This window comes from Olea europaea, unplaced genomic scaffold (genome assembly GCF_002742605.1).
Source record: "Olea europaea var. sylvestris unplaced genomic scaffold, O_europaea_v1 scaffold834, whole genome shotgun sequence".
In the NCBI taxonomy this organism is placed as follows: Eukaryota; Viridiplantae; Streptophyta; class Magnoliopsida; order Lamiales; family Oleaceae; genus Olea; species Olea europaea.
In genome coordinates, this window is record NW_019266783.1 from 13,119 (window position 1) to 37,234 (window position 24,116).

The window sequence follows — 24,116 nt, forward strand, 5'->3', positions numbered from 1 at the left end:
AGGACTTAATGAGTTTACAAACCTTTTGTTTGTGATTAGGAGAGACGAACCCTTTAGGTTGTTCCATGTATATCTCCTCTTCTAACGCGCCATTTATGAATGCCATTTTTACATCCATTTAATGAATCTCAAGATTGGGTATTGTCGCAATTGCAATTAACAATCTTATCTATCTGATTCTAGTTACGGGTGAGTAGGCATCAAAGAAGTCAAGTTCATCTTTTTATCTATATCTTTTGATAATCAACCTAGCCTTAGATTTATCAATGGATTCATCAGATTTTAGTTTCTTTTTTAAAATCCATTTAAACCCTAAGGGTTTTTTTGGAAGAAGTGATGTGGTGATAAAGGATTATCCCAAGAACACATGATCTATTGTGACTTGCTAGTTAGACATGAGTTGAGTGATCTATTTAGTGAGCATGGTGGGTGATGAGAGAAGATATGTGCTCTCGAGGTGGGAGTAATATGAAATGGGATAGGATAAGTGTGGTGAGATCTATCGTGAGATCATTTATGCATTTGTTGCATATGTGTTTGACTGTGTGTTGATTAACTTGGTGTTAATCTGTTGTTCTGTGTGAATGTGATTTTCTTAAAAGATCTTTGTAGTATCCTATATAATATCTTCCTTGCATGATTATTTGTTCATTGTAATACTTGTTCCTACTTGAGTGTTTTTTTTACCTTAGCCCCGGTGAGTACATGTAGTAGGTATGGTGTGTGTTTCAGTTCAAAACACGAGGTAAGGTCTGTGATACCAATTTTATTGGATTACCTTGATTGTGCAAATTTAAACTTTGTATTTTGGTTGCTTACAAATTATTGGGCATCAAGATGGAGATTGTTGGATTTTTTTATACCCAATAATCCCGAGCGATGATATTAAACCGATGTTGGATATATTAATTATCGACAGCCAAAATTGAGGACCCGACCTTAAAACTATTTGGACCATAAGGAAGCAACCTGATTAATTAGTTTTGCTCATGGTCCGACTTCCACACTCATTGGACGGCTTATTTTATTGGCCCACTTAACCCCTTTGTATTGGACTTGGCCCACATATTTTGACCTAACCTAACCTATATATACTAGCCTTCTTGGTCTTCTACAACTCACGTGTGTTTCATGGCTTTGGAAGAAAACTCTCTGCCTCTTTTACTTTGTGCTCTCTCTCGGTTGATTTTCTTCTTGCTAATTTTCTTCTTGATTTTTCAGTCTTTGTGGCTGAAAAACACCATCCCTATTGTGTCCTTAGTGGGTACAAGGTAAAGCAACCAGAGTGTGGAAGAAGGTTGGAGGTTTGGGTCGTGATTTGCTTGGGTGTTGTGAAGGTCAAAATTGGTATCTTGAGCCCGGAAAATCCATCAATTGGAGGTTGATTCTGCAACAATTTTGATAAAACACGAATTAATTATTTTGTTCCCATCGCATTATATTTTCATAAGCATTTGATTTTGGCTCATATTTTGTGGTAGCTCATAGTTAGCATTGGTGATGTATCTGGCATTTATCATCGGCGCACGTCATGCTCCGGGTCCACTATGGTGATTCGGGACAGGTCGTGTCAAGTTCTAATAATCAAAGGAGAGAGTGAAAAGGAGCCAAGAGACTACACTCTGACATCATACTATTTATGTAAATTCCCGTTGTCACATCTTTAATTCCACATTTTGTTCATTACAATGACATGATGATTTCTACACCCTCTTTTACTTGTTTTCATCCTATATCATTTTCCATTTCGTAATTTCCATAAATTTTTTATTTGACTTCAAATACAATGAAAACAAAGTGGCCAACCTTAAAGAAATGGGTTAGGCAATCCTGTAGAAGTGAACTTTAACTTACTTTTCTCACAGTGAAAGCTCCTTAAACAAGATGTGATACCACTGGGAAAATGTTAATGTGTTAGAAATAGTCAGGGTTGGATCATAGTGAAACAAGATATATATAATAAGGAAAGACTGAGGAATCATAGGAAACAAAGCATGAAAGAATCATAGAAACTCACGTTGTATTTCCCTTTGAGCTTTCAAACAAGTTCCTGCAAAAAAATGGTGCAGTGTTACTAAAATGTTAAAGATTGGAAAAGAATCAAATTATAATTCTGAGAATAGTGAAAGTCATCTTACAGTTCACTGCGCGGTTGACAATTTGAGGATTTGTTTTCAAATGTAAGGTTGTTGTAGGATAGATCACTAGATAAAAGTCAACAAGATAGTCAATTACGATGTCTATTCATCTTGCAGTTTAATTTTTTGAAAATTACACAATCAAGAATGCTGTTTTAATATACTCGCGAAGGATCAGCATGTAAAGGATGGATCCTTTTTTTGTGCCAATATAGAAAAGCAATGAAAAAGGCTATTGAATTAACTGAACAAGCATATACAAAAGGAATTCAACTACAAATTGCAGGACGTATCGACAGCATTGTGTTAGTTTGTCTTCTCTGTGATTACTATTGCCCTTTTTTCCTTAATACAGAAGAAAAGCAGAACTCTTGGCCCGTTCATGATTGCTTCTATGGCCCAACTAAATTTGCCTTTCACGTAATTACTGGAATTATATATAAACCAACTTAGTACTAAAGAATCCCATAGCTTTCGTAAGGTTAGGGATTCTGAACACATGGACCACAGTAATGGGAGTTCTATGAACTAAATACTTTGACCACATAGGGTAACTGTAATCCATTGACAAATGATAGGATCAACAAGGCAAATATGTAAGAGAATTCATTATACACCTCTTCCAAAGGCAAAGAAAAAATGCTAATTCAGGATGGAATCAAGTCAAACCAACCAAGAATATCTAATAAAAAAAGAAAAAGAAAAAAAGATTAACCATACACTAGGTAAGACTGAATCTCTATGACAATTTGCCTCACATGATGGTCGATACTATTTGAAAGATGAGACTGAAGTATCTATAAATGAGAATCACAATCATAAACAGGTAAGAGACAAAGGTCTGTAGTTTGAAATTATTGATAAGAAAGTTAAAAATAGATAGACTCACATGGAATCTCCATCTTTCAGCATCCAACCAGGCAATGGACCAGTTAGGGAGTTCCCAGTTAGATATCTGGCAAAATCAAGAACATTTATTAGTAGTTTCTAATACACTTTCAATGATTTTGTCAGCACAAAAAATAACAGTAACTCCAATGTTATGATAGTTCTCTATTCCTAGAATTCAAATAGATCCATTTATATTCAAATCCAAGCAATAACCCATATAATCCAAATTTTAGTTGTTTGATTGCAGAATATCTTGTCTAAAAGCTATGTTCGGCATTTAACCTCCACAAGGACTCTTAATTCTTTAAATTGCCAAGGCCATTGAGTCGAACTACAAAGTTGAAAAATGCTATCTTTGACAACTCAAATGTAGGAGAAACTTCAGTTCAACAAGATAAGGACAAATGAGATGATATATCGAATGAAATTAAGAAAACCCCTTTAGTATTAACCATGTCCCTACCCTCCTACCACTGCCCCCTTGAAGACTAAATGAAATAAAAGCAGGTAGAGGCCAAAAGGATTTCCAGTTTCTATACCAGAAAGGATAAGCTATTTCCATAGCTAGCTCAAAAGGGTCCATTTTAGTCCCTTGCATGATTACCAGTGTAAATTTGATTTTCCTGCAGCGTTGCGTTAGGCTATTAAGTGGAATTGAAGCTTGCAAGGCCATCTTAGGCAGCAAAAGTGGTTTTCGTTTCAAATTTATTTATTAATTCTACTTTAAGAAATCAAATCAAATAAAATGAAATTTGGCTATGAAGGCTTGCTAATTGAAATCCTTACATGTACTCTGTGTTTGACAGGCCCAAAAAATTATCAGGAATCGATCCACTTAGTTTGTTGAAACTGAGGTCTCTGCAAGAAAAAACAAAAAGACAAAATGAGTTACAAGAAGTGTTTGCAAAAGCTTTCTTTCCTCGAATTATATCATTCATATGTCAATAAATCAAAGCTTGTACAGAAAAAATTTCTCAAAGGCTGCAGAAGAGAAACCAAGTGCTTCCTGGTATTACGTGAAATGTGAGATACTAAAAATAACAAATTCAAAAAATCTTCATGATACAGCAAACTTTATTTTTTATCAGATATATTTTGAGGCAACAAGAGATTAAAAGAGTTCATTGAGCCCCTTAAATATAGAGTTCGTTTTCCTCATGGCTTAAAACGATTTGTTATCTAAATCTTTTAATTAAATGGCCTTTGAAACTATCATCTACATTCGTACGCAGCAAAACTTCAAGTTTAACAGAAACTTTTCGCCTACTTATCACTAGCCTATCGCTCAAGCAATCAAATATAGAGTTCATTTTCCTCATGGCTTAAAACGATTTGTCATCTAAATCTTTCAATTAAATGGCCTTTGAAACTATCGTCTACATACATAGACAGCAAAACTTCAAGTTTAACAGAAACTTTTCATCCACATGTCACTAGCCTGTCGCTCATGCGATAGTCCCGTTGCTTGAGCGATAGGCGAGTGACAGAGTTAAGCAAAAATCTAGGCTAGTTTTCCTCTATTTTTCTTCTGACTTTGGACCTCAATTTCTCATTCATTTAGAATCGGTATTGAGATTTCAAATACACCATGATGATCTACTCGACGAGTAGAACAAGTTAGTCTATTTATATTTGTAATTTGATTATCAGATCAAGTCTGAATACTTTGCCAAAGTTGATATGAGAGTCACTTTTCCACACTTAACCAAATTTCTCAAATTTTAAACCAATTTCTAACAATTCCCCACATAAATGAAAATTCAAATTTGCATATGCTATGCGAAAATTTATCATACATTGTAGAGAGCGAAAAAACACTGCATTGGGTAAGGTAGCTTCCAACTTTAAACCTTAGCAAAATACTATCGGACTTACCAGTCTAATTGGTGAACGTGATGTCTTGAACTATTCAGCCATTAGTGTAAGCCAAGACAACAATACTCACACAAAAATTTCTTCCCTGATCCATTCGTGGTTCTCATGACTTGGTTCATTTTGACCCTGAACCGCTCTAGGGTTTCATAAGTATTTAGAGAATTTTAGCCTCGAACAATTCTCATTGAAGCAGCCCCATTTTACACTTACATAGGTGAAGTCCTATTAAGAGCATTATGTCCTACTCCACCTGACTTAATCAATATATTGGAATCAATTAAAAGATATCTTAACCTCTGATCACTCTACAGAAAGCACTTTAATATCATAGGAATAAGTTTGGAAATAATTTTCTATGTGTTTCATTGAATCCCGTAATTTAGTTGTCCCTTTGAACAAAAATATAGGGATCTCCAGCCAATCAACAAGATAGGGTTACCATTATAAAGAGTCTTACGCAGTAGGCTTTAATTACATTCCCTTCGATAGACAACGTATTTGATTTCTAGGCAAGCCTTTCATAAGTGGATCCGTGATGTTCTCCTTTAATATCACATAATCTATGGAGATGATTCCATTAGAGATCAGTTGCTTAATGGTATTGTATCTACGATTTATATGTCTAGACTTACCATTATATATGCTGCTTCGAGCCCTTCTAATAGCCGATTGACTATCACAATCTATACTTATTGCATGTACCGGCTTGTGCCAACATGAAATATCTTCCACGAAGTTATAAAGTCGTTCTGCTTCTTCTCCAACTTTGTCCAAAGTAATGAGCTCAGATTCTATTGCTGATCAAACTATACATGTTTGCTTTGTCAATTTCCATGATATAGCAGCTTCACCAATGGTAAATACGTAGCCGCTAGTAGACTTGAAATCCTTCATGTCGGATATCCAATTCATATCACAATATCCTGCCAATACCACAGGACATTTTGAGAAATATAATTCATAGGTTAAGGTACACTTCAAGTACCTAAGAACCCTTGTTAAAGCCTTTCAATAATCTTGGCTTAGATTACTAGTGAAACTACTAAGTTTATTCACAGCAAAAGGCTATGTCTGATCGAGGATAGTTTGTAATATAATTACACTGTCTATCAGTTGTGAATCATTTAGTTGTAACATACATTCACCCATATTTTTGATTAAGTGTAAACTTGTGTCTATAGGGTTTTCGCAGGACCTTTCTCAAACACGTTATACCTCTTAAGTATACTCTCAACATAGTGAGATTGGAAAGGTACAATTTCTTTCGATATTCTAGAGATCTTAATCCCTAATATCACATCAGCCACACTTATATCTTTCATATCAAAATGCTTTGTTAGCATTTAGCATCATTTTGTGACTATTACCCATTATCAATAAATCGTCCACATATAGACATATAATCATATAGGCATTTGGTGTGTATTTTATATATATACACTTGTCACACTCATTTATCTTAAATTCGTTTAACATTACTTTATCAAACTTTTGGTGCCATTGTTTAGGAGCTTTTTTCAATCTATACAAGGACTTAATGAGTTTACAAACCTTTTGTTTGTGATTAGGAGAGACGAACACTTTAGGTTGTTCCATGTATATCTCCTCTTCTAACGCGCCATTTATGAATGCCATTTTTACATCCATTTAATGAATCTCAAGATTGGGTATTGTCGCAATTGCAATTAACAATCTTATCTATCTGATTCTAGTTACGAGTGAGTAGGCATCAAAGAAGTCAAGTTCATCTTTTTATCTATATCTTTTGATAATCAACCTAGCCTTATATTTATCAATGGATTCATCAGATTTTAGTTTCTTTTTTAAAATCCATTTAAACCCTAAGGGTTTTTTTCAGGAGATAAATCAACTAACTCCCAAATATGCATCATAGAATCTATCTCGCTATTAATAGCCTTTTTCCAATACGGTGCTTCCGATGAAGATATTGATTCATCGAAAGTCTTTAGTTCATTTTATGCTATATAGGTTAGAAAATCTAGGCCAAATATCATTGATATCCTAGCTCTTTTACCCTGCCTTGGTTCTCCTCAGTTGAAGATTCATTTGTAGTCTCATAAGTTCTTTTATTCAAACTTTTATTTTCCTTTTCTTTACAAGGAAAAACATTATTGAAGAATGACTCATTTCTTTATCCAATTATGGTTCTTTAATGTACATTGGTGCAGAAGCATGAAGAAATTCTTGTAATAAGAATTGTAATGAAAAAACTATATTGGAATAAATTGCTTGTATTGATTAAATAATGAATGATTGTAGTGATAATTGATAATTAATATGAAAAGTGTACATAACCCACCTATTTTTATAGGCAAATTATTCCTACTCCTAATAGTATAAGGAGTCTAAAATAAGGAAACTAGGAAACTAATAAAATTTTAATCTAATTAAAACTCCTATTCCAATTAATAAAGAAACTAAAGTCCTAATTAAATGAAATAACAAAAGTCCTATTACAAGAAAACTAAAAGAAAATAAACTCCTAAAAAAATATAAAATACAATTAATAGTAGGAAATCAATTGTAGTTGTGATGTGCTACATCAATCCCCTCCACTTGAAGAAAACTCATCCTCGAGTTTTGTTGATGAAAAAGAAAATCAATCAATCTGGAGGAAAATGTTCAAAAATTTCTATCAATACTGGTATTGAAAAATTTTCAATTTCTTGATTTCCTACCACCCCATAATCTTTGTACTTATCCAAGAATAGATCTGCATGATAAGTTATCTTCTGAACTTTGGCTGGTATCTTCATACTTGCTTTTGATTGACCTTTAACTACTAAGGCGAACATATTGCTCTTGATAAAAGCCACTGGTGCTATTTTCAATTCTTTATACTTTTCAATTTCTGTTCTCCCCATTATCTAGAACATATTTGAGTTCCTCCTTTGACATCAAATCTAATTCTTCAATCTGAACACCGAACGTTTATGAAGTACTGCATTTAGAATTTGATTCATCAATGTTTTGGGTCTGAGGTGACTCCAATTTATGACTTGGCGATGTTGAGGTTGATCTACATGCTTGGTGACCTAATTTGTCTGAATCATTAGTAATTAGCTCATTTTCCAATGCCTTGGATGATGCTCCAACATCATTCTTGAAGTTTTCAATTGCAGTTTCCATATACGAATCAACAAATCTCGAATTATGAACTTGTACATGCTTTTCCTTTTCTATTTTAGTATCATGGATAGTAGCATCTTAATTATCTTAAATTGCATCTTTTTTAACCTCATTATCTGCATTATTGATCATTTTCTCTTTTGTCTACAATAGTACTCAAAAATTGCTCATCATGTGACACCAAAATAATCTTCTTATTGTACTACCAAAACACATACCTATTATCTCCACCTTTATAAATGGAATCTACATTATAGTACCATGGTTGTCCCAAAAGTATATGACAATCGTCCATCTCTACTACGTTACATATAATCTCATCCTTGTAGTACTTTCCAAGAGAAAGTGGAATTTTGCATACCTCCACAACTTGAATTTCTTGCCGGTGTGAAGCTTGATAGCAAAATGAGTATTTTTCGATCTTCAAATTTAAAGCTTTCACCGCTGATTTGGACACCAAATTCTCACTATTCTTATGATTTACTATCACTTTGCATACTTTATTGTTGATGGTGTATTGTGCTCTAAAAATCTTCTTACACTTCAAATTAGACTCTCTATTATCTTCCCCATAAACCTTCATAGAATCCTTAATAACTTGCATGTTTTCAAACTTGGCTGGGACTCGAGGAAATTCTTTAGCCACATGTTGCATTGTTCTATGCTTGTTGAAGCAACCAACATTCATTGCAATTCAAGTCTGCAAATTCTTGTCAACTTTCTTTTCCATGGACTCGCAATTCCTTTCAAAACTTAACATAGTCAGCATCTGTGTGAGGTTGTGAAGGGCTTCGTCGATCCCTTCGATTCGTTGTTCGAGTCTGTCGAACCTCCTTTTCGTCATCGACGGTTCGACTGCCACCAGTACCGTAGTCGGCCATCGGATTAAGGCAAGTCCTTACTCTGATACCAATTCTAGTGTGGAAGCATGAAAAAATTCTTGTAATAAGAATTGTAATGAAAAAAACTATAGTTGAATAACTTGCTTGTATTGATTGAATAATGAATGATTATTATGATAATTGATAATTGATATGAAAAATGTACATAACCAGCTATATTTATAGGCAAATTATTCTTACTCCTAATAGTATAAGGAGTCTAAAGTAAGGAAACTAATAAAATTCTAATATAATTAAAATTCCTATTCTAATTAATAAACAAACTAAAGTCCTAATTAAATATAATAACAAAAGTCCTATTACAAGAAAACTAAAAGAAAATAAACTCCTAAAAAATATATAATACAATTAGTAGTAGGAGATCAATTGTAGTTGTGATTTACTGCATCATACATCTTGAACTTTTGATTTATGTACAAGGAAACAATATGCATCATTATTATTGACATATCCAATAATAATTCAATCAATCATTTTCGGACCAATCTTCACTTGTTTAGGCTTAAAGATTTCAACCTTAGCCAAACACCTCTAGACTTTCAAGTGTTGATAGGAATGAGGATGAAATTTCCATAACTCATATGGGGTTTCATCCATTTTCTTGAGGGGTATCTTGTTAAGAATACTATTTGCCATTAAAATAGCATCCCCTCATAAATTTTAAGGTAAATCCGAACTTAAGAACATTGCCTTCATCATTTCCTTAGGTGTTCGATTTTTGCGCTCAGCAACAACATTGACTGAGGATAGTATGGTGTCATTGTTTGATAAATAATTCCATGTTTGGAATAGAAATCTTCAGACGGAGCCCCGTATTCACCTCTTCTATCAGTACAAATATTCTATATTTGTTTATCAAGTTGAGTCTCAACTTCGGTCTTATAATGTTTGAATACATCTAATGTTTCGTCTTTACTTCTTAGTAAAAAGATATTACAATACTTTGCACAAACACCAATGAGAGTAATGAAGTATTTCTTACCACCTTTAGTTAAACATATCACAAATCACAAATGTCGCTATGGATTAATTCTAAAGTTGTTGTGTTCCTTTTAACCGAGTAAAATGGTGTTTTAGCTAACTTTGCTTCAACACATGCTTCACATTTATGATTGATCCAACACATGCTTCACATTTATGATTAGGATCAATCTTAAGCATCGGATTAAACTTTAATTCATAAGTTTGCACAAAGATTTTTAATTTTCATGTCCTAATCGACTATGCCACGAACAAGACAACTCAAGTATATAAACAGAATTAGAATCTTTATTAATAATGCTTTGCCTTGGTGCAATTGTAAGAACGTTCATTTTCAACATTCCATCACACATGCATCATTTTCTCACATACGTCTCATTCTTAGTGAATACAAATTTATCGGATACAAATACAAGCTTAAAGTCATTTTTGCTAAGTAGAGACCCAGATACAAGGTTCTTGTAAATGTTTGGCACATATAAGACATTTTTGAGGACGAGTTCTTTACCGGAAGTCATCTTTAAACTAACTTTCCTTGTCCTTCCACTTTGGAACTTACAGAGTTTCCCATGAAGAGTTGTTCTCCATTTAATTCTTTAGAGTTAGAGAACATAGCATTTTCTGCACATGCGTGATAGATAGCACCAGTATCAACCCACAACTCCCTTGAATTTTCAACATTGTTACATTCAGAAACAATTGCAGATAGGTTCATTTCCTATATCCCTTCAGACAACGTGTCTCTTTTAATCATGTTTGCTTGTACGTTCTTTTTCGACTTTCAACATTTGCTTGAACGATGTTCGGCATTTCCACAATTGTAACAGTTGTCTTTAAACTTCTTAGCTTTCTTGAAGTTGTCTCTTCTTGGTGCATTATCGGAGATCTTGCACTTCTTGTTGACAATCTTCAAATTGGTTTCAACAAAGTTTACTCCAAATTAGACAATAGACATTCTTTCAATTTTTCTATTGTCTTCTTTGATCTTCAAGCGGATATCAATTCCTCCAAGTTCATCTCCTTGTGTTTGTGCTTGAGATAGTTTTTGAAGTCTCTCCACATAGGAAGGAGTTTCTCAATGATGGTAGCAACTTTGAAGGATTCGTTTAACTCCTTCTTTTCGACGTGTATATCATGAAGTAGAACCAGAAGTTCTTGTACTTTACTTATCATTGCTTGAGAGTCTACCATCTTGTAATCCAAAAACTTGCCGACAATAAACTTTTTCATTCTGGAATCCTCGGTCTTTTCCAACGAATCCCATAGAGCCATGGACAAATCCTTCGAACTATACATTCAAGCAATGTATATTTAATATATAGTTCTTGCATAGGATGTCTGAGTGCTTCCATGCATCCAAAGTAATAATAGATTCGTTGGATCGTTGGTGCAGTCTCTTTCAGAAACATCGCAAGTTTAGAGTGGTAAGATAGAACAAATCTTAAAGTCAGTGCCTTCAAACTTTTTGATTTTTCCCCATGTGGGATCGCAGTATTTTGAAGTGGTAGAGCCAAAGATGGAACCACATTATACGTACCAATGGTTGTTGACTTGATGTCGTCTCCATGGTATTCATTTCTGTTACATCAACAGAAGTTCAACACTAAATATAGAAGAGAGGAACAGTACACAAATGCCTATTCCAATATATGAACGAACGGTATTGGTTTCCAACAAACAACAACAGACAAAAAATATTATCTTAAGATTGTTGTTCAGAAAATGGTGGAGAAAGGATTTTTTGTAATGAATCAACGAAGTGGAAAGGTTTAATTTGTAGGAGCGTAATTAAACATCAAAATTTTGAAGGGATGTAAACCAACAAGAAAAAGGAGAAGAAAAAGAGATCTAAGGCAAGTGATAATCACTCTTTCTTTAAGATAATACTGCCCCGCAATGGTACTAACAGTGTATAGCACTTGTCTCCCGAGATAAACATATTCAATTTGTGATAGAATCACTTCAAATCACAAGTTTCAGCGAACTTAGAACTGAGCCTTCTCTCTATAAGAATAAATGGGTTTGGAATAATTTTGAAGAGTTTTTGCAAGAGAGTTTTATGCAATGCTCAATGCAAAAGTGATATGGAATGCATTGTGGACTTCCAAAGCGTCCTATTTACAGAAAATGAGGAGTGTGGTTGAAGTGATGTACATCAAACCTCGTAACTTTACGAGGGGAAGTATCACTTGCTGTCGCTGGCCTCTCGCTTGAGCACCAATGTCAAAATTTTATCAGGAACTTTTCATCCGCATGTCATTAGCCTGTCACTTGAGCGATAGCCTCATTGCTCTAGCGATAGGCAAGCGACGGAGTTAGGCAAAAATCCAGGCCAGTTTTCCTCTATTTTTTTTCCAACTTTGGACGGCAATTTCTCATTCATCTGGAATTGGTTTTGAGATGTCAAATATACCACGATGATCTACTCGACGAGTAGAACAAGTTAGTCTTTTTATATTTATAATTTAACTACGGATCAAGTCCGAATATTTGGCTGACGTTGACATGAAGGTCACTTTTCCACATTTATACTTATCCAAATTTCTCAATTTTTAAACCAATTTCCAACAGTACCTCGTCAATACTCCAATGATATTAAAATCTCTAAATAATTATTGAAAATTATAATATTGTGATGGAAGCAATTCAAAGAATCAGAATGATTGAGGATTTTAAACTAACTTCCAGCACAGAATAATCAGTTGAAAAGCTTTCATAACTTTGCATAGCATTTGAGAACAAATCTACAAGTTATGATAGTAGGAAAAGGAATGATTATACTAACAAGAGTTTCAAATTAGGCAATGTCCCGATATAACTTGGTATCTGACCAACAATATTGCAGCTCCTTAGTATCCTGAAAAACCAGATTCATCGAGTAATGCACAAGCAATGTTTTGTTCTCCTTGAGAGCAACATATAAGCACCATACTCACAGTTTCTTCAGGTTTCTATTGTTACTAAGAGGTGGAAAAGTTGAATCATTGCCATTCAAATCACTGATTTTCCTGCATATTTAGATTCACAAGAATATTTGCGAAAAACCGTTCAATAGAGTTCTTTTACTTCTTGAAATAAACTTGATTTGTCACCACTTCAATAAGATCATATGCCGCTCATTTGCCCAAAGTCAATAAACAGTAATATGTACTTACACATCAGTCAACTTGGTCAGGGAAGCAAAGACTGAAGGGATCGGCCCACTCAAACCGCTACCCTGAATCACTCTGGCATTTCAAGTTAAGAGGTTAGCATTAATAAAAACTCAGAAAATCAAAGGCGAAAAACATAGATGAAAGTATATAGTGTAATAATATAGCAATCGACACTCACAACTTTTCTAAATTTGTCCAGCTCTGGATAAAATTAGGTATGCTTCCACTAAACTTGTTATCACCAATACGGCTGCATTATAATAAAAACAAGTCTAAGTAACTAATTTCAAGATTGAAAAATGGAAATCTGTATCATGAAATATAACCCCAAAAAACTAAACGAAATGAAGGAACTTACAAGTCTTTCAATGTAGTCAATTTTGCTAGAGTAGCAGGCAATTCCCCAGTTAGATTGTTTGACGTCAATTGTCTTCACATATTAACATTACGCGAGAAAAAATCAAAATCGACAATAATAAGCCAAAGAAACTATCTAAAAATCAGGGGAAAAAAAAAAAAAATTGTAATTATTCCAGTAAAAGGGTCTTACATTTTCTGTATGCTTGAAAAATTCCCAAACTCTGGAGGAATATTTCCAGACAAATGATTGCACTCTAGGACTCTGAGAGTTTCGAAAAAAAAAATTTTTAAAAAATCTTAAATAAATATCAATTGAATCAAAATTCTACGCACTTATATAAACGGGAGTAAAATGAAATGGTAATCAAGAAAGTTTACAGATCCGAAAGAGTACTGATGTTGGCAAGTTCGCCCGGTATTGGACCTGTAATACGATTTCCCAAGAGGGAACTGCAGTGAACCAAAATTATGTTAATACTAGAGCCCAAGAATTGCTTTACAAAGATAATCATACAGAAAATATGAATTACAGAAAGAAATGGGGAGGTGAAGAGTGTCATACATGTTTAAAAGTTGTTGCATGGTATTGGTACCCCATTTGGTGCTCGGTTTTTTGTCCCAAATTAGATTGGATATTCTTGGGAAAAATATTATTTCCTTTATTACACGTGCTATAGTTGGAAAATATTTTTTTTATTCCACAAGTTTTTTATTGGAAAAATATTGTTTCCGTGATTCTTTTATCTTATTTCCATCTTCATGGCAATTCTAGTGTTTGACATGTACCCCTATAAATACTGGACTCTGAGGAAATCCTCCCAATGGTCACTGAACTTTGCAAAAAATTCTTTAAGAGGTCATCGAACTTCAATACGTCCCTAAATAATCACTGAACTTTTCTGAAATCCCCCAAGAGATCATAGAACTTCAAAACGTTCCTAAATGGTCACTTAACTTTGCAAAAAGTCCCTGGGAGGTCACTAAACTTGTAATATATGGGGTCCCAATTTACAACGTTGAGTGACCTCTCTGGGGGACTTCGGCAAAATTCAGTGACCATTTGGGAGATTTCCTCATTGGACTCTTTTCACAAGTTTCGTATTATTGAAATATACAATAATTGTGTAGGCATAATTATTGTATTTATTTTCTCTATATTCGTCAATTGAATAAAATACTTTTAAACCGTTTGTGGCCCACATGGTCAATGTAAAATTAAATACATTTTAAGTTTAAATTGTGGGTTAATTAATTGAAAAGAGAACTTCTCGTTTGGTTAAAGGAGGGAAGTTATTGAATGAAAAAACTACCCACTTCCATGATGGATGGAAGTTGTTTGGTGATTGCCTATATATATGCAAAAGGGTCCCTAGCCAAACCCGTACAAAATCCCTGCAGAATTTTCTATCTAAAAATTGAAATCCTATGTTTATTTCCATCAAGTTCAAGGGTTATAAAGTGGGTATTGGCTAGAAGACCTTTGGTGCCTTAAAGACTCGTTTCTATTGCAAACTTTCAATCAAATCTTGAATAACATAGCTGAGGTATGTCTAAAGTTTCTTAGATGTGGTATCAGAGCCACCTTCATGCTTGGTTATTCAGATTTTTATGAAATACAGATTGCATTACCAATGTTTTATATGTTGTTCTTCAGTTTTCCTTTGGTTTTAATTGAGAAAGAAAATCACTGTTTTTGGAATTAATATGCATGACCATGTGCACATGTATACATAATGTTTTAATTTGGTTTAATTGGCATTAATCCAATTACTTGCAGGAAAACAAATATTTTATGGAGGCAATTTTATATTTTAAAGCAGTATGCGTGTTTAACGAAATTATCTGAAAAAGCAAATGTTGTGTTGCCCCATTAAATAGTTAGTTTGCTAATGGGTTTGTGAAATTTAAATGAGACTGCTAGAATGACATTACGAATAAATGCTAAGATGTTGACGTGCATTGATGTTAAAAAGGAACTTTGGCATGATTAAACATATTAACCAATTTTTTTTTCCCCAGTTTACCATGGAAATTATTTGCAAAAGGTAATAAATGACTGACGCACATTGATTCATGCACAACCTGATCTTTATGTGTGATAAATCATTGGAATTGTTATGGCATATACTTGTTTAATGGAATCAAATTGTTTAAAGCAGTAAAGATGTCCGTACCAAAATTAATTAGTTAGAATTCACCAACTATTATATTCTAGTTATATACTAATTGTACTAAACTTGAACACATATTTTGATTACATTACAGTAGTTTATATTTCTATATTTCTATGTCTAAATAGCAATCTGTTTATTGAAATATAAATAGTGTAGTTGCTAAACTTTACACACATTTTTTTTTTCTTTAAATCTGATAAATATGTTGAATATTTTGTGGGAGGATTTAGTTAATATTCATCAACCTCCTTAAGGATCTTTAGTCTAGAGATGTCATTTGAGGTTTCGACATGTTATTATTACTTAAGATTAGCCAAAGCGTTTAGTTATAATTTTATGTCGGGAATATAAGTCACAAAAGGAATTATTTGGTGATATAATTGATATCTCATAAAGTGCAGTTAATTATTATGATGATTATTTAGGGGGCAAATAGTTGTCTTAAAGATTTAATTGCAATAAAGTACTTATTAAATATCGAAACAAGAAATTTCCTAGGCCCACAGGTATGGAAAATACCTGTATTTATATATTACTATAGTCTTTGTAAATTCGATGAGTGATAATAACCTCTACCCACAGGAAGGTTTGGATTTACATAATTGAATTGACATTGGTTAATTCAATATAAAGATGGTTTTCATAGCATTAATGTATGTGTTTATTTTATGTAGTGATATCTAGTTTTTTCAATGTGTCTATTAAATTCCGATTCTATGTGGTGATAACTTTTCTGGCTGGAAGGAGAAAATTCTCCTTACTTTGGGATGTATGGATCTCAAGTTGGCGCTCCGTGTGGACGAACCACTTGTCCTTACGGAATCAAGTACGCCAGCAGAGAGGTCACTATATGAATTGTGGGAAAGATCCAACCGCTTGAGCATGAGTCTCATGAAGACTCATGTTTGTAAAAGCATTAGGGGATCAATCCCTCAATGTGATAAGGCTGAGGACTTCATAAAGACTATTGAAGAGCAATTTGTAAGTTCTGACAAAATGTTGGCCAGCACCTTAATGAAAAGGCTTACGGGCATGAAGTTTAACAATTCTAAAGGTGTGCGTGCGTGAGCACATAATGGAAATGAGAGATATTGCTGCTCATCTAAAATCCCTGGAGATAGAGATTTCTAAGTCATTGCTTTTGCATCTTATTTTGAACTCTCTTCCTATGGAGTATGGTCCATTTAAAATATCGTATAACATACATAAGGAAAAATGGACTGTGAATGAACTCCTAACAATGTGTGCTCAAGAGGTCACTATATGAATCATGAGAAAGATCCAACCGCTTGAGTGTGAGTCTCATGAAGACTCATGTTAGAAAAAGCATTAGGGGATCAATCCCTCAATGTGATAAGGTCGAGGACTTTATAAAGGCTATTGAAGAGCAATTTGTAAGTTCTGACATAATGTTGGCCAGCACCTTAATGAAAAAGCTTTCGGGCATGAAGTTTGACAATTCTAAAGGTGTACGTGCGTGAGCACATAATGGAAATGAGAGATATTGCTGCTTGTCTAAAATCCCTGGAGATAGAGATTTCTAAGTTATTCATTGTGCATCTTATTTTGAACTCTCTTCCTACGGAGTATGGTCCATTTAAAATATTGTATAACATACATAAGGAAAAATGGACTATGAATGAACTTCTAACAATGTGTGTTCAAGAGGAAGAGAGGCTAAAGCAAGAAAAGTTGGAAACTGCTCATCTAACATCTCATGATAAGGGAAATGAGAACAAGGGTAAATATGGTCCTAAAATGAAGAACAAAATGTCAATGAAACAAAAGGGCAATAAGGATGTCTATTTCTTTTGCAAGAAGAAAGGGCATATGAAGAAGGACTATTTTAGGTATAAGAAATGGCTCGAAAATAAAGGTACTCTTATCTCTCTAGTGTGTCATGAATCTCTTTTAGTTAATGTTCCAAACAATACATGGTGAATTGATTCAGGTACTACAATTCACATTGCCAATACTATGCAGGGCTTTTTGGACCTAAGGAAGCCGCAACCAAGTGAACAAAGAGTCTATTCGGAAAACTAGTTGAGTTCAACAGTTGAAGGCGTGCGAACTTTTAGATTAGTTTTAAATTCTAGTTTTCACTTGGATCTTAAAATCACTTTTTATGTTCCAAGCTTTTCTTATAATTTAGTTTCTATTTTAAGATTAGCACATTTAAACTTCAAGTTTGTATTTGAAAGCAGAAGCTTTCACTTATTTTACAATTCATTTATTGTTAGACATGGTATTTTGGTTGATAATTTATATAAATTTGTTTTGGATCCCACTTATAAGTGTAACTTATCCGAACTGCATGGTGATGGTATTGGCAATAAGCGTTGTATTGTTAAAGAAAACTCCTCTAAGTTATGACACGGGAGATTAGGACATATCTCCATGGAGAAACTTAAAAGATTAGTGAATGATGGAGTTTTACCAACTCCTGATTTTACTGATTTTGGGACTTATATTGACTGCATAAAGGGAAAGCGGACAAACAAGACCACTAAAGGTGCCAAAAGGAGTTCAGACAGTCTCGAGATTATTCACACAGATATTTGTCGACCTTTTCCTACTCCTTGTCTAAATGGTCATAGATATTTTATCTCATTCATAGATGATCATTCAAGATATATGTATCTCTATCTTCTAAATCATAAGGATGATACACTAGATGCTTTCAAGATTTATAAAGTTTAAGTAGAGAACCAAAAGGAAATAAAAATCAAAATTATAAGGTCAGATAAGAGTGGAGAATTTTATGGACAGTACACAGAAAGGGGATAAATGCCAGGTCCGTTTACTAAGATTTTAACAAAACAAGGTATCGTAGCACAATATACGACGCCAGGCACACCACAACAAAACAGTGTATTTGAAAGAAGAAAGAAGACCTTATTAGACATGGTTAGGAGCATGATGAGCAATTCGAGCCTATCTTTGAATCTGTGGAGTGAAGCCTTAAAAATTGTCGCGTATATCTTAATTAAGGTTCCATCTAAGGCATTTCCTAAAACACCATTTGAAATTTGGAATATACATATCTGGGGTTGTCCAATTGAAATGAGAGTTTACAATTCTCACATAAAGAAATTGGACCTAAGGATAGTTAGTGAATTTTTCATAGGCTATCCAGTGAACTCCAAGGGCTATAGATTCTATTATCCTACGCACACTCCAAGGATTGTCGAAGCTAAAATGTAAAATTTCTAGAGGATCATGAAGTGAGTGGGAGTAAGTTTCCTAGAAATATTGATTTTCAGGAAATGAACGATTCAGTTGGGTCATCTTCTAATCCGAGTATATTGATTCCTTTCAAAAGAAAGAATTCAAGTACAACTAGAAATGAACCAACCCAATAACAACCGTTACTGCATGAGGAAAATGTAGAACAAGAATCCCCACTTGATGTTGAACCTATTACTACTCTCTCAAAATATCCAAAATCAAGATGAGATAATAGGTATAAGGAGATCCTCAAGAACAAGGAAACCTGCAATTTCTAGCGATTATGTTTTATATCTTCAAGAGTTCGATACATGTGTTGAATTTGAAAATGATCCTAGCTCGTTTTCACAATCTGTTGAAGGGGAAAATTCAAATTTTTGGTATGATGTCATGAAAGAAGAGATGAAATCTATGGCTAAAAAATCAAGTTTAGGATCTCGTCGAATTGCCATGTGGACATACAGCCGTTGGTTGTATATAGGTCTATAAGACCAAAAGAAATGCATCTGGTACTATAGAACGATATCAGACCAGACTTGTAGCTAAGGGTTTCACTCAAAAAGAAGGCATAAATTACCATGAAACATTTCCTCCAGTTTCTAATAAAGATTCATTTAAAATTATAATGGCTTTAGTAGCTCATTTTGATTTGGAACTACATCAAATGGATGTGAAAACAACATTTTTGAATGGGGATCTTGAAGAAGAAGTATACATGAAACAGTCTGAAGGATTTGCCAATAACAAAGGAAATCACATGGTTTGCTTCCCATCAGTGGTATTTGAAGTTTCACAACGTTGTTACTTCATATGGTTTTACAGAAAATAACATTGACCAGTGCATATATCTTAAAGTCAGTGGGAGCAAATACATATTTTTGGTCCTATATGTAGATGATATTTTACTGGCAAGTAGCGATTTGGAAATGCTACATGACACAAAATGATTTCTTAGTCAAAACTTTGAAATGAAGGATATTGGTGAAGCCTCTTATGTCATTGACATAGAGATTTACAAAGACAGATCTGAAAGGTCATTAGAATTGTCTCAAAAGGCCTATATTGAAAAGGTTTTGGAAAGATTCAGGATGAAAGATTGTGCATCAACTGTAGCACTCATCGTTAAAGGTGATAAATTTAGTTAAAATCAGTGTGCACTAAATGAATTAGAAAGAGAGCACATGGCTTCTATACTCTATGCTACCGCCGTTGGCAATTTCATGTGTGCACAAGTCTGTACTAGACCCGACATTGTATTTGCAATTGGTGTACTAGGTAGATATCAAAGAAATTCGGGTATAGAACATTGGAAAGCTGCTAAGAAAGTAATGAAGTATCTACAAGGAACCAAAGACTACAGACTCACATACAAACATTCTGACAATCTTGAAGTTGTTGGATATATGGATTCAGATTTCGCTGGATGTGTAGACACAAGAAAGTCTACTTCATGATAAATTTTTCTTCTAGCTGGAAGAGTTTTATCTTGGAGAAGCAGCAAGCAGACTATAATTGCATCGTCTACCATGGGAGCAGAATTCATTAGTTGCTATGAAGCTATAACATAGGCATTATGGTTGAGAAATTTTGTCAAAGGTTTAAGAATTTTCGACAATATAGAGAAACCTTTGAAGATTTATTGCGATAATTCGGCTGCAATTTTCTTTTCAAGAAATAACAAAAGTGGAAGTCAAAGCAAACATATCGACATAAAGTATCTGGTTGTCAGAGATCATATAAAGAAAAATAAAGTGGCCATTGAGCACATCAAGATAAATCTCATGATTGCACATCCTATGACTAAGGGCTTGTCGGCTAAAGTTTATAAAGCTCATGTTGAGAATATGGGACTTGCGTGTTTAGTTGATACTCTGATGTTCGATTTTTAAGACTATTGTTTTGTATTTGAAACAATGTTATTTGTTCACTTAAAGTTTGTAATTTTGATATCCATTGTAGTTATTAAAGTTTGGACCCTAAATGATATATAGGAAGTTCATTCATAAAATAAAGTACACTCTAGAAGTGATCATACTTGTAATACATGGAAGGAAATGTTTGATTACTAAAAAAAGACTGCCATGATTCAAACATTGTGAATTTCTACTTGAGTAGGTTATTGCCAGTTTCAGCATTCATCAAACAAGAATCTTCATAATCTGGGCTATTTTTAGGGCCTGCCTCTGTTAATCGAAAGTGAAATTAAAAAAAGAAATTCCTTTTTTATACATTCGAACTACTATTGGTCGTATTTCTCTTTATCGAAAATACGTGTTACACCACGATTTTAATCAGAAGAGAGATTTCAAAAAATGGCAAATCTATTCACTATATTAATAACTGAGTCGGACAAAGGGGTTATTTCATCTCATGGGAGATTGGTGAATTATTGGGCCGAGCTGGATTTGAACCAATGTAGCATATGGCCATATTAAGTACCTACTTTAAAGTTAATCAGTGAACATGTGGATCAAGTGGGAGAATGTAAACACTTTGTGGCCCACATGGTCAATGTAAAAATAAATACATTTTAAGTTTAAATTGTGAGTTAATTAATTGCCAAGATACCTTCCCATTTGGTTAAAGGAGGGAAGTTATTGCAGGAAAAAACTACCTACTTTCATGATGGATGAAAATTGTTTGGTGGTTGCCTATATTGTAGAACCCCAAATAATTTTAAACACCTTAGTGGCACTAAGACATGAATATTCAATGGCTAAAGTATACTTCAGATTTTTAGTCTCATTTGAGACCCATTTACGACATAGAAAACATTCGATTTGAAAAATGATATTTAAAGAAAAGTTGTAGCTCTTTGAGTTAGCTTTCCAATGCACTTTGAATTACCTCAATCGGATATCGGGAGAAAAAGTTATGATAAAAATACTAAAGGCTGTACAGTATCAACCAAAGTACGCGGAATATGAAAAGTCAAATACCTACATGATTTTCTAGCACCTTCTTAAACCTATAACTCCCACATAAATGGCACCCCGTATTAATGAGTATTAGGCCCTTCACTTGCCCTTAAGTTGTGAGATTTTCACCTATAAATAGGCCCCAATGCATACACATTTTTCACACCAAGACAAAAGTTTCTAAGCATAAAAGAGAGAATTTTCAAGTCTAGAAAAAAGAGAAAGGAGAGGAAGGAAAATTAGTTTTTCCTAAAAGTTTTGGTGCTATCAAGACGTGTTTTCCAAGCATCAATTTTCAACGGAGTGTTTTTTTTGAAACATCAAAAGAGTGCATTTTTCAACAAGGTTCAAAGCATCAATCAAGGTAGGTAGAGGTGTAAAGTGTTAATTCGTGTTAAGTTATAAGTTTCTAGCAAATAAAGATTCATGTTAATGTTTGTATGTCTAATGGTACCTCCGGTATGGCATACACCTCCATATCTAATGGTACTTCCGGGTAAGGCATGTACTTCCGGTCGAGGTGTCTTGTTAAGTCATGACTCTACGTGTTTGAAATTCTATCGAAAATCCTACTAAGAAAAGGTTTCTAAAGTTACAGCTTTGAAATGTATAACTTGATCACGAATGCACCAATGATATCTATTGAGCTTTTTTTTAACTCACGAGTTTAACCCCTTCTCTACAGATTGATATGATTCTACCTTGGGCCTGAATGATGGAAAAGATGGAGAGTGGTGCAACGAGCCTAGAGAAAAACCCGGTGAACCAGTTATTTAAATTTATTTTTGTGAATGTTTTCAATGTTATTTCTTTAAAGTATTTGAATAACGCTGAATGCGAGAACAAGTTGTGTTTTTTTCAAATAAATTACGTTCTGTTATTTTTTTATTCAGTGTTTTATTTAAAGTATTCGAAAGGTTGTTGTTGAAATTATCATTATAAAAATTAAGCTTCCGCTAAAACATATTCTTCTATGACTAAACCACCGGTTAGTTAAGTAAAGTAAGTAGCGTTCCGATCCACAAAAGGTCGGGGTGTTACATATATTTATGCCAAAGGGTCAGTAGCCAAACCCGTACAAAATCCTTGAAGAATTTTATCTCTAAAAATTGAAAGTCCGGTGTTTATTTCCATTAAGTTCAAGGGTTATAAAGTGGGTATTGGCTAGAAGACCTTTGGTGCCTTAAAGACCCATTTCTATAGCAAACTTTCAATCAAATCTTGAATAACATGGTTGGAGGTATGTCTAAAGTTTCTTACAATACGCCATTCCTCTGTCAATTAATTCTTTGCATTTTATCTTGTTCTTTGTTTGTTATCATATACTTCATATCGTATCATATATATTACTTCAATCCGTTTTATTTCTTAACATGAACCAAAATTAGTTTAGTATTGCTTTGAAAAATAAACAAGCACACACTCATAAAAATATACTTACACAAAAAATGAATTTACTGAAAGAATTGAGGGAGGTGAAGAGTGTCATACATGCTTTCAAGTTGTTGCATGGTACCCCATTCTTGAGGGATAGTGCCGTTAAGGTAGTTGCGAGTGAGGTCACTGTATAAAAACACATTCAAATTGATTGACAGTTTAATTTTATCACATTTGAATGACTGTTCTATAGAAAAAAGGGAATGCACTCACATTTCTACGAGGTAAGGGAGTCTAAACAGTTCTGAAGGGACTTCCCCGCTAAGATTCTGCCTTTTTAGAAAACTGCATTTCAGATGAGAACCGAAGGTGAGTGAAGAGGATGATGGGGGTTTCACTAAATTTAACAAACTGGATGATCGGGTTATATTGATGTGACGGTATTCTTTCATTAAGCCACTTTTAAATGGCCGAGAAGTCTTTCAATTGTTGCATGTTTAGGCGCGGTTTAGGCATAAAATAGCTTAAAAAAAACGTTTTCTTATTGTAATATTATTTTAAATTTTTAATCAATATAAAAATTATTTAATAATACATATAAATTATAATACCAAATGCAGTTTTAAGAGCTTAATAAAATAACTATATTTTCAAGCAACAAATGAGATATATTATAATAGTGCTAATTAAAATATATCTAGAGTTTTTATTTTTTATTAATTTGTAAAAGATAGGAAAATGATTAATTAATTTAATAAAATATAAATAACTATTTCTACAGTAGTATAATCATGGGCGGATCTAGCATGGGGGCAGTGGGGTCGCCGCCCCACACTAAATTTGAAAATTCACGTTTTAGTCCCTATTTTTTTTTAAAATTTTCAGGAAAAGTTTCAAAACATCTCTCCTTTTTAATTCCTTTTCTCCTTTTATGTTTCCTTTTATGTAATATTTTTTAATTGATTTA

At 33.7% G+C, this 24,116-nt stretch overlaps 1 protein-coding gene across 1 annotated transcript; it reads right to left on the minus strand.

Annotated features, from left to right (window-relative positions):
- Nucleotides 1-1,190: 1,190 nt before the first annotated feature.
- On the minus strand, nucleotides 1,191-23,601 carry LOC111391814 (probable leucine-rich repeat receptor-like serine/threonine-protein kinase At3g14840). Its single transcript, XM_023017079.1, has 14 exons — nucleotides 23,423-23,601; nucleotides 23,264-23,335; nucleotides 13,831-13,902; nucleotides 13,643-13,714; nucleotides 13,451-13,522; nucleotides 13,271-13,342; nucleotides 13,093-13,164; nucleotides 12,874-12,945; nucleotides 12,723-12,794; nucleotides 3,816-3,887; nucleotides 3,028-3,093; nucleotides 2,139-2,204; nucleotides 2,018-2,050; nucleotides 1,191-1,895 (listed from the first exon to the last, which is right to left on the minus strand). The coding sequence occupies exons 1-14, from the start codon at nucleotides 23,599-23,601 to the stop codon at nucleotides 1,808-1,810; spliced, it is 1,080 nt and encodes a 359-aa protein (XP_022872847.1). The 3' UTR covers nucleotides 1,191-1,807.
- Nucleotides 23,602-24,116: the final 515 nt, after the last annotated feature.

Bases quoted from the DNA above. Each gene is read 5' to 3' on its own strand.
- LOC111391814 (XM_023017079.1), bottom strand. From the start codon at position 23,601: ATGAAAGAATACCGTCACATCAATATAACCCGATCATCCAGTTTGTTA. The intron at 13,903-23,263 runs GTATGACACTCT...GGTTCACTGCAG, and splicing joins ATGCAACAACTTGAAAGCAT to TTCCCTCTTGGGAAATCGTA. The intron at 12,946-13,092 runs GTAAGTACATAT...CTAAATATGCAG, and splicing joins CTGACCAAGTTGACTGATGT to GAAAATCAGTGATTTGAATG.